This window comes from Berghia stephanieae, chromosome 13 (assembly GCF_034508935.2).
Source record: "Berghia stephanieae isolate SIO BIC M18660-M18661 chromosome 13, UCSD_Bste_1.3, whole genome shotgun sequence".
Taxonomy (NCBI): domain Eukaryota; kingdom Metazoa; phylum Mollusca; class Gastropoda; order Nudibranchia; family Aeolidiidae; genus Berghia; species Berghia stephanieae.
Genome location: NC_088372.1, coordinates 12,465,528 through 12,480,566, shown reverse-complemented (window position 1 = coordinate 12,480,566; position 15,039 = coordinate 12,465,528). Strand labels below are relative to the sequence as shown.

The 15,039-nt window shown below is 33.8% G+C and overlaps 1 protein-coding gene across 4 annotated transcripts in view; it reads left to right on the top strand.

Moving 5' to 3' along the window:
- Positions 1 to 15,039, top strand: part of LOC144958513 (dnaJ homolog subfamily C member 13-like) — a 113,609-nt gene that overhangs the window by 65,148 nt on the left and 33,422 nt on the right. For 2 of the 4 annotated variants that reach the window (XM_078890533.1, XM_078890534.1), the window contains exons 35-42: positions 959 to 1,091; positions 1,606 to 1,790; positions 3,161 to 3,235; positions 4,265 to 4,381; positions 5,287 to 5,466; positions 5,960 to 6,133; positions 7,712 to 7,735; positions 13,829 to 13,942. In XM_078890533.1, coding sequence (XP_078746659.1) covers positions 959 to 1,091; positions 1,606 to 1,790; positions 3,161 to 3,235; positions 4,265 to 4,381; positions 5,287 to 5,466; positions 5,960 to 6,133; positions 7,712 to 7,735; positions 13,829 to 13,942 — 1,002 coding nt within the window. The remainder of the gene's footprint in view (positions 1 to 958; positions 1,092 to 1,605; positions 1,791 to 3,160; positions 3,236 to 4,264; positions 4,382 to 5,286; positions 5,467 to 5,959; positions 6,134 to 7,711; positions 7,736 to 13,828; positions 13,943 to 15,039) is intronic. The other 2 variants (XM_078890535.1, XM_078890536.1) reach the window with 1 other exon arrangement.

Here is a 15,039-nt window from a genome sequence, read left to right as displayed (position 1 = left end):
AACAGCGTTGTCTCTGTCGGAAAAATTGTGATATCGCCTAAAAGGCGTTCTGTCTCGTTCTATATGTTACTTATTGCTGTTGGTCAGGGACCCATTGTAAAGCGCTTTGAGCATGTTTAGTGGATATTGCCCTATATAAAAGCTCAAAGCTCAATTTTTCTATGATTCCGTGCCACTCTCTGAATATTACTTTTGTCAGGGCTAACAATAGTCCCAGCAACACAATCATTATTGGGCTGACAGAGAAGTCATAAATAAATAAAAATAAATATCCCAATCCAAGAGGGGTTGAGCCAGGTTTGTCTTTATGTGAGACTGATGGTTTACTTGCATTGCTTCTAATGGCTGAGTAATTGTCTCCTTTTGTAACAAACTTAGTCCAGCAATCTTGTGCATGATCAGGTACTGGACGGATGGCAAGGATTGCAAAACTCTGAACCCTCCCCCCCCCCCCTCTCTTTTTTTTCTGTATCAGTGGGTAAAAACAATCTTAACACATATTACATCACTTTACTGAGGTGTGATTGCGTCTCTATTATAGGAACTGCTTGAAACTGCTTGATGGGTATTGTAAGAGTGCTTGTACTAAAAGGGTATCTAACACAATGCATGCAATGTAAATTAGTTTGATCATTGAGCACGGTGAAAGTATAAATGTTCCATACATGATTTATGCATATTTAAATGGTCTACCGATTTAGTCACTGATAATGATTTATAAACAGATGAAGTATGAAAGTAAATTTATTAATTAAAAACGAAAAAAAAGAGTTGAAGACCCCACATCTTTTGCCTTTTTCAGTTTAGTTTGATTGTCTTTTGCTTGCATTTCCCCATTTTCAGTATTATTTGACTGAGTATATTTCATTATTACGTTCTGTCATTGAGGCAAAATCTTGGTCGAAATTTTGATAATACATATATATATATATTTTCACAATGATGTGAATCATTCCAGGAAATATTTGAGAAAGTCAACATGGCCTACGAGTTCCTGTGCAGCAAATCCAGAGTGAAGGACGGTCCAGACCCTCAAAACATCGTCCTTGTCCTCAAAGCACAGAGTATTTTATTCAGTCGATACAAAGAAGGTGAGTTGGATGCTTGGGTGCTTCAATAATAACATTTCTGTCTTTGAAATTAATTCAACAGTTTTTCTGTTTATTAAATATTTATTTGAATATAAAATGTTTTCAGTTGTCTTAATATAAAGGGAGGTAATAATTGTTAAGTAATCAAATTTTAAATTGCAATACAATCATTAACATGTCCCATATAAAAATTGAGACCAAATTTTTTTTAATGTAGACAAATCGAAAAAAAAAAGAAGAGATGTTTGTGTCGTTCAGTTGACTTGGTTTTTGAGGAAATATTTCACTTAGTGATAGGGGCATGAAATTCAACACTCATGATGTTCAAGAGTAAAAATAAACAACAAACATACCAACAAAAAAACCCAGACAAACCATAAACAGAAATAAACAGAAAAAAAAAAGGAATAAAAGAAAGTAAATTCCAGAAATTGTCCTTAATGAATATTTCCTAAAGGGATTCTGGAAAGCAATTTTTCACATAACTCTTTTTTTCCTACCCAATCCCAACCAGAGCTCCAGCCATACAAGTACGCCGGCTATCCCATGCTCATCAAGACGATTCGCATGGAGACAAACGACGACCAGCTGTTCAGCAAATCAGCACCCCTGCTGTCTGCTGCATCAGAGCTGGCTTACCACACTGTCAACTGCTCCGCTCTCAATGCTGAAGAACTACGTAGAGAGAATGGTATTCAGGTACTGATGTTTTTTTCTATAGCCACTTTGAAACTTTTTTTTTTAGATCGATAGACTAGTCAGAAATATACCTTTTCACAGACCAGTTATATCGTAATTTTAGTCCATAATGTTATATCGGGAGACTACATCATATTCATTATACAAGGTTGGCAATTTTCCGTATACTTACGGAATTCCATATTTTATAAACCCTCAGTATATTTTCCAATCATCTGCTAAACAGGAAAAAAAAGTAAGTACATAATGTCTTTTTACTTGAGTTCAGCACTCAGAAAGGGGTCAGTCTATATGTTTGTGTTAAAGTTCAATATATTTTTTTCCTCCTGAATTGGCAATCCTGAGTATAAATTTAATTACAAGACAAGCACAATTGATTGTGTCGTATCTACCAGATTTTACGTTAAAATGAAGCCAATTTCATACTTTTTAAAGGAGATAGATATTTTGGTCATTTTAATTCTGGCAAACATTGTCAAAGTAGAAAGAAAAATACTTTTATCTCGTGTTACCACAGAGTACATTAACATTTGCTCCTTTTCCTTTAGATAGAACTCTGGTCAACCGAAAAGTAGTTTCCAGCAGATCTAACAGTCTGAGGTAACCAATCCATCATGGGTGAACAGAGCAGTCAGGAAAAAAAAATCTCTGCACTCAGGACTATTCTTGTGTGTATCGGTGCAAGAATTCCTGTTTAACCCAGGTTTCAGGCTTTTTGGAATGACTTTTAATTTCGTTCCCGTCTATTTTCCAGATTTTATTTTATGTTTTATGAAAAGTATAAGAAAACACTTTTAAAAAACCCAACCCCCCCCCCCCCCCCCCCCCCCAAATGGAATTATTAAATGATGGACAAACCTGATTTGGCCTCAGTTTTATTTAAGTCACACGATACCCTGTACCCTACCAAACACTATTTCATTCAACTATTTCGTGGTGGTGGGCAGGGTGTACATATTTGCATGTCTGATAATTGGTCATAAGTTCAGGTTTTAAAAAAACAATGTTTTGGAATAAGTTGCAGGCTTTTAGAATTTGTTGGAAATGGAGATCAGGCTTTATTGGCCTAACAATCTACTTTCGCCATGTTGTAAGGCAAGTATCTGAGATATATAGATTCCATACTTAAATAGATAAGGATAAAAACGTTGCATCTTGGATCATAATTTTTCTTTTATCTTTTATATAATTTTCGATTTTATTAAAAAAAAAAATGCAGATTTGGTAGTTTTGGGAGAATTATATAAGAAATCAATGAAGGTGACCAAGCCTGACATATCTCCCCCCCCCCCCCTCCCTTTAATCACCGATATGAAAGAATGATAAAAAAATTTAATTAATTTTTTTTCCCCTTTTATTTTTCTAACCAGACATTACAAGATGCCTTCTCACGCTGTGTTAACGTGATGACCAGTTCCAGCAAACCGGAAGACATAGCTGTCCAGGTAGGTCTGTCTTTATATTTATGCGATAGTCCTAAGAAAATCAAAAGCTATGTTTGGATTTCGCATTACCACTGATTTTCTGGCACTTCTACTCCCTTTTTACATCCAGATTCATTTATTTCCTCTTTTCTTATTCTTTGTCCTCATTTTTGATTTTTAAATTTTTAAAAAAATGTAACCCACCAACTCAGAATGGTGTTATATCAGAGTGGTTTAGTAGTTGAGTCCCACGACCACATTATCTCATTCGTCTGTAGTGTTTCATTCATCCTGTTTTGTGGATAAAGGGGAAACCTGAAATGTCCATTTTATCTGTTTTCGTATATTAAATCGAAGCTTACATTCAATTTCACATTGTTATTTATTTCTTCGAGCTTCGAGCAGCAACATATACATATTCCCTTTTGATAGGATGCTAGTTTATTGCAGAGAACTTTCCACCAGATCCAACAAACCCAGCCACCCAATATCTGCTGGATGGACAGGAGAGATTAGAATATTAAAAAAAAATCTCGACTGCACTAGGGATCAATCTCTGTCCCTTTGCATTTGGAGTGAGTGCTCTACCAACTGAGCTATTGGGACTCTCCATCATTAGATAGAGGAATCTTACCTCACTCAATCCTATAGATTTTTGCTACTTTTCAAAATTGGAAAAAAATTTTATTAATGAGCATGTGCAAGATAGTTTTCTTCAACTACATGCAAAAACTAAAAACATTAGCTTTGATAATACACCAATAATTTGTCTCAGAAAAATGTAATACATTGGCATGGGGTAAAAGTAATCTGGGTAAACTACGGTTATAGTCGGTGTTAGGGTTGAGTGAGTTAACAATTTAATACCCTGATAGCCTAGTGTGTATTTTACTCAACTTCATTTCATATTGATCTACTGCTACCCTAAAATATCATTGTATATTTTTTTTTTCTTGTGATTAAAAAAAAAAATGATTTAAAAAAGAAAAAACTATGTAATTCTCAAATTGGCTACGATTCCATCTTTGTCTTGCTTGCGTCTCTCATCAGGTGTCCATGAACATTGCCAAGTGTTACGCTGTGGCTTCTCAGTTTGAAGAGTGTCGCTCCAAGATACAGGAAACCTCTGCCATAATCAAAGACTTATGTCGCATCCTTTACCACAAGGTAAGAGGAAGGAAGATTCATTCACTCATCTGTTATTTATTGTCTTTAACGTCTCATTCATCTTGTTTTGTTGACAAAGGTAAAACCCGAAACATCCACATCATATTTGTCTTTGTAAATTAAATTGAAGTTTCTATTTCGTTTTGTTATTGCTATTTATTTCTTCAATCTTCAGACAGCAACATTTGTATTATATTGTTGCGTTGTCTTCTATCCCCCTATAATTCCTTTTCCAGGTTGCTCTTTGTCTTTGTTTCAGATTGAGATTACTTGGTTTTGTTCTGGCCCCGGCTGGAGTCCTTGGCTGAGAGGGAAACAGTCAAATGTTTAGAATTAGTTTGGGAGATGATTTTTTTCCTTGTAACTCTCTCTCACTGTAAACTTTTGGGTGTATTCCTCAAGTGGGATCCTGTACTTGTGTTTGGATGTGACTTTTTAGTGACCTCATCCTAAGCACACATCTCTTAAAATCTACTTTTGTTCGTTATTTGGACCAGTTCCCGTTGACTTACTTTTTCTTTGGTGATTTTAACTGAAAGTCTATCCCATTTTCTTTATTTTTAGTGGTGCTGATATAACCTAAATGTGTCCTAAGCGCTTTAAAATAATTTTTTAAAAACAAAAAAAAACCTACCCCCCCCCCCCCTAAAAAAAAAATAAAATAAAACCCCCAAAAACAAACAAATCCAGCTTCCAATCACTGTAAGGTTGACAGAGGTTCTTTTCTTAAACCTTAAACCTGTTACAAATTTCTTTGCTTGTGTGGCGATTGCTCAACAAAATGAGATATCAGGACATCTAATGTTGCGAGAATCGTATAAAATGTTGACATTGATAGGAATGGAAAGTAAAAATTGATGTCACAAGATTCTCATTCACTAAAATCTTATTTTCCCCCCATCCAGCAACTTCCAAAGCTGTGTTCAGTGGTTTGCGAGTGTATCAGTGCGTTCTGCGTCGACTTTTGGCTGCAGACAAACCTGTTCCAATCGGGTGTGTTGTGGCATCTCATGCTGTACATGTTCAACTACGATTACACGCTGGAGGAAGGTGGAGTGGAGAGAAGTCAAGACAGTAATCAACAGGTGGGTTTGAAATAAAGGAGGAGGAGGAGGAGGAGGAGGAGGAGGAGGAGGAGGAGGAGGAGGAGGAGGAAGAGGAAGAAGAAGAAGAAGAAGAAGAGTGTGATGACGATGCTGATGACGACGATGATGATTATAATAATGATGATGAGGACGAAGACTAAGTGGTGGTGACAAGAATGGCAATGACGATGATGATGATGATGATGATGATGATGATGATGATGAATATGATGATGATGATGAATATGATGATGATGAATATGATGATGATGAATATGATGATAATGATGAATATGATGATGATGATGATGATTAGCATTATTGTGGACGACTAGTGGGTTTCTGCTGTGCTGAGAGTGAAGTTGTTTTTGTAATGGACTTGCCAGATAATTTGATGCTAGACATTCATTTACTTCATCTTTCTTCCTCATTCACCCCTCACTCCCACCCCACCCCATCTCCATTACTCTGTTCCATTCCATCGACCTTGCAGGAGGTTTGTAACTACTTAGCCAAGATCAGCGTCATTGCCTGTGGACGACTCGCCGGTTTCCTCAGCGCCGAGAGTGAATTGAGCACCCCGGATAATCCGTCCGTGAAAAAGTCATTGTATTCTCTACTGACGCCTTACCTGGCCAGGAAACTGACCAATGAACAGCCGACAGAGGTAAGCCAAGTTTCCTTGTTGTTGTAGTCGTTATTATTCAAAATCAGAACTATGTCCAATAAAAGTTAATTATGCGCAGTTTTAAATAAAGAAGTAATCTTTCTGGAGCTTTTTTTCCACCATATGTTCGTAATAAAAGTTGAACTTCATTTTAAGTCTCTCATACACTTTCAATGAGATTGGAACCAGTTTTTTGACATCACACTTTTGTTCTCATTTGAGTGATGGTGGTTATGGATTGTTGCTGCAATGGGTTGATGGAGTAGGAGCTTTATAACGATTGTAAATTGAGCCATTTATTTACTAGATTTTGAGCATACCAGCCGACCAGAAAAAAGAAAGTAATTAATAAAATAAAGGATGAAACATCTTTTGTTATTATTACTCAGATAGCAATATCAAATAATGAAGTGTCCAAACATCCAATTTAAATATTTCAGAAGATAAAGATGTTATGTTACAGTTTTAAAAGCAGTTATCGTGTAAAATATTAATGATCAAAAATAATAGTGTCATTGCTTTAGGCAGTAACAGATTTTAGCGAAGAAAAAAAAAATCTCTCAAGGCGTATATGCTAAAATAAAGTGAAAATTAACATTAAAGTTGAATTACTGTCAAATATTTAGTTTAAGAGAGTTTGAGGAAGTTTGAGGAAATAACTGCAAGTATTAAAAAGAATTCTGCTTCATCGCAGAAACATGATTGGAAGATTTGTATGATGATTTCAAAAATGCATTGATCGAGTGGAGTGATTTTGAATTTGTCATTTTGATTCCAACTCTCTCATAAATTAACTCGTTTATTTTAGATAGATGAAGCTAAGGAATATTTTGATATTTCTTGACTTTGTTAATGTTTCCACGACTTACTTTTTGTCTCTTGTTGCCTGGTACTTGGAAGAATTTGCTAGCTTTGCTATCTCTTGGGTCTAGGAGCCATTTTAAGCTTTACTTCTTCGCCCTCCATTTTGAGATATAAAAGCCTTCAATACTTTTACCGTTGTCAAATATTTGTTTTTTTAAATGTCATACGTGTACATTTTCAAAAGCTGGCTCTTACAATTATTTCTATTTGTAAATTTCAAATGCTTACATCAAAATATCTCTATGGAGTCATTATGCTTTTAATTTCATACCCTTGAGCAGGCTTGGTAAATCTTTGGGTTTTGTGGTGTGTAATTATTAGGTTTTGTTTCAACAATTTTAATTTTATGAGGGTTGAATTACTTGTTCATCATGCAAAGCTATTAAAAACTCATGTTTCTTTTTCTACACGTTTATTTTCTACATCTGCAATAAAATCGTAATACTTTAGACGTTTTATTTCTTGTCTTTGAGAAAATTGGGTTCAATGTTTTGTATGCCACAGGGTCTGAGTTTAGTCCTTTGTTTTACATAATTTTAGTTTAATGAGGATTTAATTATGTGTACACGCTGATCATGCAAGGATAATGAAAAGCCCATGGTTGTTTTCTATCCCTGTAAAATTTTAACACTGTAATAAAATAATTATAATTGATGTGATAAACATGTGTGATTGTTGTTGTCTTTCAACTGCTTCTTACCCATCATGCCTCAGAATGGAGCGGATCGTACACATTGGGTAAGAGTCGAAAGTCATGCTAACAACTTTTCTCACTTCGCACTTAATATATCTACAATATCAAAGTGTCGAAAAACAAAACAAAACGATTATGATAGAAATAGAGAATAAAAAGAATTCATGTGGCTCAGACACTCCAACCCTCTTCATTAAAAAAAAACAAAAAAACCCCAAACAAATAATCAAACAAGAAAGAAAAAAAATCTGAATTTTGTTTTAGAATGTCTCAAAGATTTGGATAAGACTCTTTTAGAAACTTAAAGACCCAGAACAATTCTTTCATCAATTATGTATTAATAATGATTAACGTATATAAAAATACATTCATTACGAGCTGTCTGTAGTGTTTATCAACACATACAGATGTTTTTTGAGAAAGAGGGAAGGGCAGATGAGCAGTAAATTAGTTACGCAAATAATTTTCAACTTGTTGTGGCATATTTGCTTTGATGTTTTCTAGATCTTGACTCTGTTCTCTTTTTCTTATTCGCTTTATTTAAAAAAAAAAGATAATGAAATAAAATTAAAACAACAATTAGTGTTATAGATTACCTTAGCCATTTGTACTCTTGATTTTTTTCCTTTTTGTCAGTCTGTGTAGCCAGGATGACAATATGAATGGAGGTTTATTTTGTTTGAACTATCAATTACAGAATTGAATTTGAAACAGCTTCTAAACTTTAAAAAAAAAATATCAACACAGGCAGAAGAAGGTGATTTACTCGAATAAATGGAAATTATATTGTTAAAAAAATGGATATGTATAATTTTAAAAAATGATTTCTGACTCTACATTTTTTTCTTTTGGAGTGACTTGTGCTTATTAACACAATTTTATGTGCCAATTGTTTTTGTATGCTCTGTATTTAAAAAAAAACTAAATTATTATTTTAAAATTCATTTTGCACATTATATATTTTGACATGCACTGAGCAGTCATACGAGAAAGTAAACTGGTGAGGGATATAGAAATTCAAGTGTAATATAAGTAAAAAATGAAAGGTTTGTGTGTATAGTTAGTTAACATTAAATACAGAGAGAAATGTCCGAAGAATAAAAAACAAAAAAAAAAAAAGAATCTAAAAATCTCACCCTCCATTAACATCAGTCAAGGAAAGCTCATTAGTTTTTAGCTAGTTTTTTTTTTCTCTCCCTTTGTATTTTTCTATATATTCATTTTTGTCTGGCGATGATGTATCAATCATACATTTTAAAGATTTGTAATTTTGCACATCTGTGTCTTATACCAAATATTTTGAATGTACGAAATTGTGTGGGTTTGATCAGGTTTTAAATTTTTTTTTTCTAGACTTAAATTGTTTTTTGATTTTTGCTATTGGTACCTATCTATTGTATTTTATTTATCGATTTGTTTATCTATTAATGAGCCACCGCCTAGATTTGTAAATTAGCATAAACATATTTAGTCTAAATAATGAGATTCAAGTGAATTGATAATCTTGACTTATTTGACCTAGTACTCTCCACTCTTTAACTTTCCTCATCTCCGATGAAATAAACTTCAACGTCCTGCAGTCTTGTGCAATGTCCAATATATTTATAAGGTCTTCCTTTGCCTTAAAGTTTCTGATTTAGGTTTCGAGTAGTTACTTATACTGCCAAAATCTCATTCTGATAAGTTTGGCTTTTTATTTTAATTTGTAGAATCTGGTTTCTATAGATAGTATGCGCTTGATGAAGAAGCTCCGGAAGTATAATGGACCAACACACAAAACTCTGTGTAACCATGAATTTTTATAGTGTGGATAATACAGTTTAGTGAGAATTACTCATAAACTTGGATGGCAAAAAACAATAACAAAGATATGATTGACGTCATATTCGTTCTATCTATTGCCTAAAATTAGGATTGACGTGGTGTATTTATTTTTTCACTCTTATTTCTTGACACAGACTGGATTTGATCCAGTCTTAGTTGAAAAAAAAACAGACTTTGAAACAATATCAACCCATGTAGATTGAGAATCCCAATTAGAACTGTTCTACTGAATTTTATTTTGATGTGTAGCCGCTTGTCAAACATTGATTAGTTTTGTAGTTAGTCTTACTACAAACGTAACCCGTGCTTGAATTAACATTGATGTAAAGCAGGACCAACTTAAATAGATTTCATTGTATTAGTATATTTCCTTTCAGCTTTTACGCCCATGTTGTTCTAAGTAGTTAACTTTTTAAAAACATCTTTTTTATTCTTTTTAATAGGTGTTTTATTTATATATAAAAAGTGCTGTTGTTATTGTGTTTGGTTATACAGTCGTAGTGTTTATGTATTTGGTATTTTATTTTAAAAAAGGAAAGTAATAAATATTTAAATAATTAAAAATAGGTGGCCCACTCCTTTCAAAATGAAAGAAGTATTGAAGTTGCACATAACACAAATCCAGTAATGATTAATAAGTAACATTGCACTGGAGAGCACTTGTATGCAGATCACTTCATTTGTTTGGATTTTCTTATCTTATTTTTTTTTCTCTCTCGTTACAATGAGGCAAGCATTATATTGTTGAAAAATTTTAACGTCTATTATTTATTTGATAGGGGAAAGGAGGGGAATTGGACACAGGACACAGAATGCTTTAGCGTGTTACTTGCCTTATTTACTTATTTTTGAGGGACCAAACAACCAGATTTATGTTTCTATTAGAATGGGATTTTCAACCAAAAGTTTAGAGCTAGGACTAGGATGTTGAAAAAATGACTATTTTACAGCATGGTGATTTGGTCAGTCAGTCCAACTGATTTATTTTAAAATTGGAATTTTGATATTGTTTCTTAATCTCTCTCTATATTTTATTTTTTATTTTAACCATTCAATCGATGTTGTGTATGTATTGTACATATTTAATTTGATCAAATATCATATGACAAATTAGCGACAGGCAGTGTTGTATGTTTTTGTGTGCCTCTAACACTTTATTTTTCAAAGATTTTTCAAACTGTGATGTGATTTTGTCCTTTTGTATTTTTCTCGTTTTTATCAGTAATGAAAGTCTCTCTTCATTTCATCAAAAAAAAAAAAAAACAAAAAAAAAAACTGGAAAAATATTATTACAGTATAAAACATTTCATTTGGAAAGGCCATGAAAACAATTTGATAATGATTTTTATGAGTGTGTTTGTGGTTGTGTATGTATGTATGTGTGTGTGTGTGTGTGTGTGTGTGTGTGTGTGTGTGTTGGGGGGGGGGGTCGTTTATGGTGCAATGTTAAAGTTCCTCCTCCTTGACAGATGGATATTGTTGTGTAATAACACGTCCGTGTACTATGCGTGTAGTGTCTGTTGTCACAACTTTTTGACTGCTCTTTTCTCCTTCTTTATACTGGCACTGAAATGACTTCAACGTATTGCAAACGCTGTCAAAGCTCCTGAAAGCATGAAAATGTAAGATGTCTTGTCTCATACAAAGTGAAATGATGGTGTTGAGCATGGTCAGTGTCGAGATAGGTGGCAGTGGTCAGAACAATCTGAAAAGGTGGTTTATAAAACAGTGCTGAACAAAGCAGAAAGAAAAATACAAGAAAACAATATCCCTACTTACTTATCCGAACCAGCGACCACCTGAGCTCTAGCCCTTCGGTCTTGTGCCATGACGTAGAAGTTAGACGTCTTTTGTAGTTGTTCCAGGTGACTATAAAGTGTGTTACTGATGCTTGGATAACAATATCCCTAGAAAATCATCTTTGCCTCGACTCCCCACGTCGCGGCAGGCTGATTTCTTTTGGAATGTGTTTTTCCTCTCTCTTGAATGTTTCTCTCTGCTTTGTGCGGCTATGTGGTATGACACTCGCTTTCGAATCGGAAGGTCCTGGGTTCGAGCCTTGATGGACGCATAACTGAGTCCTTGGAAAAGACTCTTTACTCACATTCTCTCACCATACTGAGGTGTAAAATGAGTACCTGGTCGTTAACAGCGTTGTCTCTATCCCCCAAAAAATGTAACATCGCCTAACAGGCGTCATGTCCTGTACTAAATGTTAAATGTTACTGTTGGTCAGGCACCACTTGTAAAGCGCTTTGAGCACATTTAGTGGATATAGCGCTATGTAAAATAATTTTAAAAAATAATAAAAGCTTTGTCTGGCACTGTTTCATACACACGTTTTCAGACTTCCACCCTTGCCTGCTTGCAAATTTGTCACAGAGGTCACGACACTTGGCTACACAGCTTTAGTTACATTTTCTTTTTACAATGCCATGTCGTATGGTATTGTTAGTCAAGTCTAGTAGTGATGGATGTTTCAAAAGAACTGGTCTAAAAAAGCATTGCTAAGACTTGTATGAAATGGAATCAAAGAGTTCCACCTGATTGACTTGCTGGGAGAATGGATTCATGTTGGGAGATGCTGAGATACTGAGTGCAAATGTGCACACTTTAAAAAAATTTCTTTGACCTTTTATTTACAAATCAATTCTGTGTAAGTACCGGAAATATTCTCCTTCTCTTTGGCTTATACGATCTATTTTGGTTGGAGTCTACGGATAGTCATTTTTGGTTGGAGTCTGCAGAGAGTCATTTTGCCTTGTCAAGCACTTTGAGCACCTTTATTGGATGTTGTATGATATAAAGGCTCTCATTAAAAAAAAAAAAAAGAATTCATGTCTTTTTCTTCACAATTTATTTTTTTCTATCCAGATTATTGATTTGTCTGCAATTGAATATTTGCTTTGTTGTTTGTTTATTTTTTAGTATGTCGACTTTCACAACTTGATTTCTTTTTTATTTTTTTGGAAACAGCATGAGCAACAGAAATTTTATTATATTATATATATTTTTTTATAAGAGTTTCTCCTGTCAAATGTACAATGTGTATAATGGTTGACATCTTTATCACTGTTTTGTTTTTGAGCATGCTTTGATAATTTTTAATTTGATGTAATGGCTATCAATCTTTATTTTTATTCTGACTTTTCTCTTAGTTATTTGCATTGGATGCCAATTGCTTTGTAACTGTCCACCAAAAAAATCCTATTTTTTTCCAGTCATTTTTCCTTTTATTTATTTATTTTTTGGATGTTTTGATATTGAGGCAGTGGCAAAATGTTGTTCTAGTAACTTTTGGCTCAAAAGGAGATCAAAGTTAACTTATTGTGAAAAACTGATGACAGTTTTAGTTTTCATCAGTTTCTTTACGCTAAATAAAATTTTAAAAAGAGTAATCCAGAATCCTGTCTATCATCAACGGAATGGGAATGCTCCATATTCAGGGTTTTGTCTAACCGAGTCATCAATCACATGATTTGTTGCTGTCCCAATGATTGGATATTTCTCATTAAATGTAAGCATGCTGCACTTGTTTATGAAGATTGTAAAGATGTCCATGGGTCAAGCTGAACAAAATGACCTATTATGATGTTGGATATTTCGAAAACTGTGAACACTTTCTATTATGTAGGTCAATTTGAACACATTTTCCAATTTGACCAATGACTTGAGCATATGGAAAAAGAATATTGATTGTTCTAATTGGACACAGTATCAACTTTCTTCACAATTTTTCGATACTTAAATTAAAGATAATACTGCATATATTTGGTGTTTTCAAAAAAATTATTAATTGTAAGTCAATTCCAAAGAAACTAATGAAAACTAAAACATTAAGTAGTTTATCAAAACATGTTAGTTTTCTCATAGGGGCAGCTCGGCTAAATGGTTTGATCTTTACATTGCACTCGAAAGGTAACAAGTCCAACTGCCCACTGCACTATGGGGCCGTAAGCAAGTCACTTTACTCTAGCTCACTTTGCAGGGTTGCACTGTGCGACTGACGCTAGAGTTATTCTTGTCTTCCCTTTGAATAGGCCCTAAAGACCGATTTCCCCCTTAAGGGATGAATAAAGGGAATTTTATTATTTAATTATATTTATATTTATGTTTTATTGAACCAAATGTTACAAAAACAACTTTTTGTTACAGCCTCTATTATATGTGGTAGTGAAGTGTCCAAAAATATGGACATATTGTTTTGTACAGTCGTACATAAAAAATTACAAGACTTACATCGAGGTGTGTGGCTCATCATTTGTAGATAATATATCTTTTTTATTTCCCCCCCCCCCCCCTATTTTTCACAGCTTTTGAAATTGTTGAACAGCAACACAGAGAATCCTTACCTTATATGGGATAATGGGACTAGAGCACAGTTGAATGATTATCTTATGGATCAACAGGAACGCATGATTAAAACGGTGAGTTCTTAAAAAAACAAAAAAAAAACAAAAAAACACAAAAACAACCAAAAATAAACCAAAAACACAAAAGTAAAAGAAACAAACAAACAAAAAAAAGCAAAAAAAAAAACAAAACAAAAAAACACAAAAAAGCACAAAAACAACCAAAAATAGCAAGAAAAAGCAACCCCCCCCCCCCAAAAAAAAAACAAAAACAAAAACAAACCAAAACAGAAAAAAAAAAAATAAATAAATAAAAATACCCAGACAAACAAACCAAAAAAAAAGATGTTTCAGTTACTAGTGTTAGTTACATATTTGTCCCCGCTAACCTTCACCCCCAACTCCACTTCTTCCTTCGTTTGAAATAATTAAATGTTGCTTTTCTTTTCTGATTTCTTAAGTCCCTCCCATTCAACACCCCGCCCCCCCCCCCCCCCCTCCTTTCTCCCCTCTTCTTTCTATGTACGAAATCATTCAAAGTTGCTTTTCAGACTTATTAAAACCTCCCTTTCAACCAATTATGTGACTGTGACATTTGCCACCCTCCCCTCAACCTTCCTTCTTCTTTTATTTGAAATCATACTAAGCTGCTTATTTTTCTGATGTTTGACAGATGTAAACCAGGAAATGCTGAAAAATATTTCGTTATTTAAAAAAGAATTTAAAAACAATAATATTTTTAATCAGTCAATAATTAGGGCTAGACTCACGATATTCATGTTTGTGTCAAATGATTTTTGGTGGTGTTTCAGTAAGTTGTGTTTGTAAAGCATTTTCAGTCCTAATTTGTTCTCTTGTGCCTTTCATTATCATCATCAGCACCACCACCACCATCATCATCATCATCATCATCATCATCATCATCATCATCATCATCATCATCATCATCATCATCATCATCATCATCATCATCATCATCATCATCATCAACATCATCATCATCATCATCAACATCATCATCATCATCATCATCATCATCATCATCATCATCATCATCATCATCATCATCATCATCAATAATACAGAACTATTTACTGGAATCTATTCAGTATTACAATATCATTATCATTATCAATATCATTATTGCTATTATTATTTCAGGGTTTGACTTA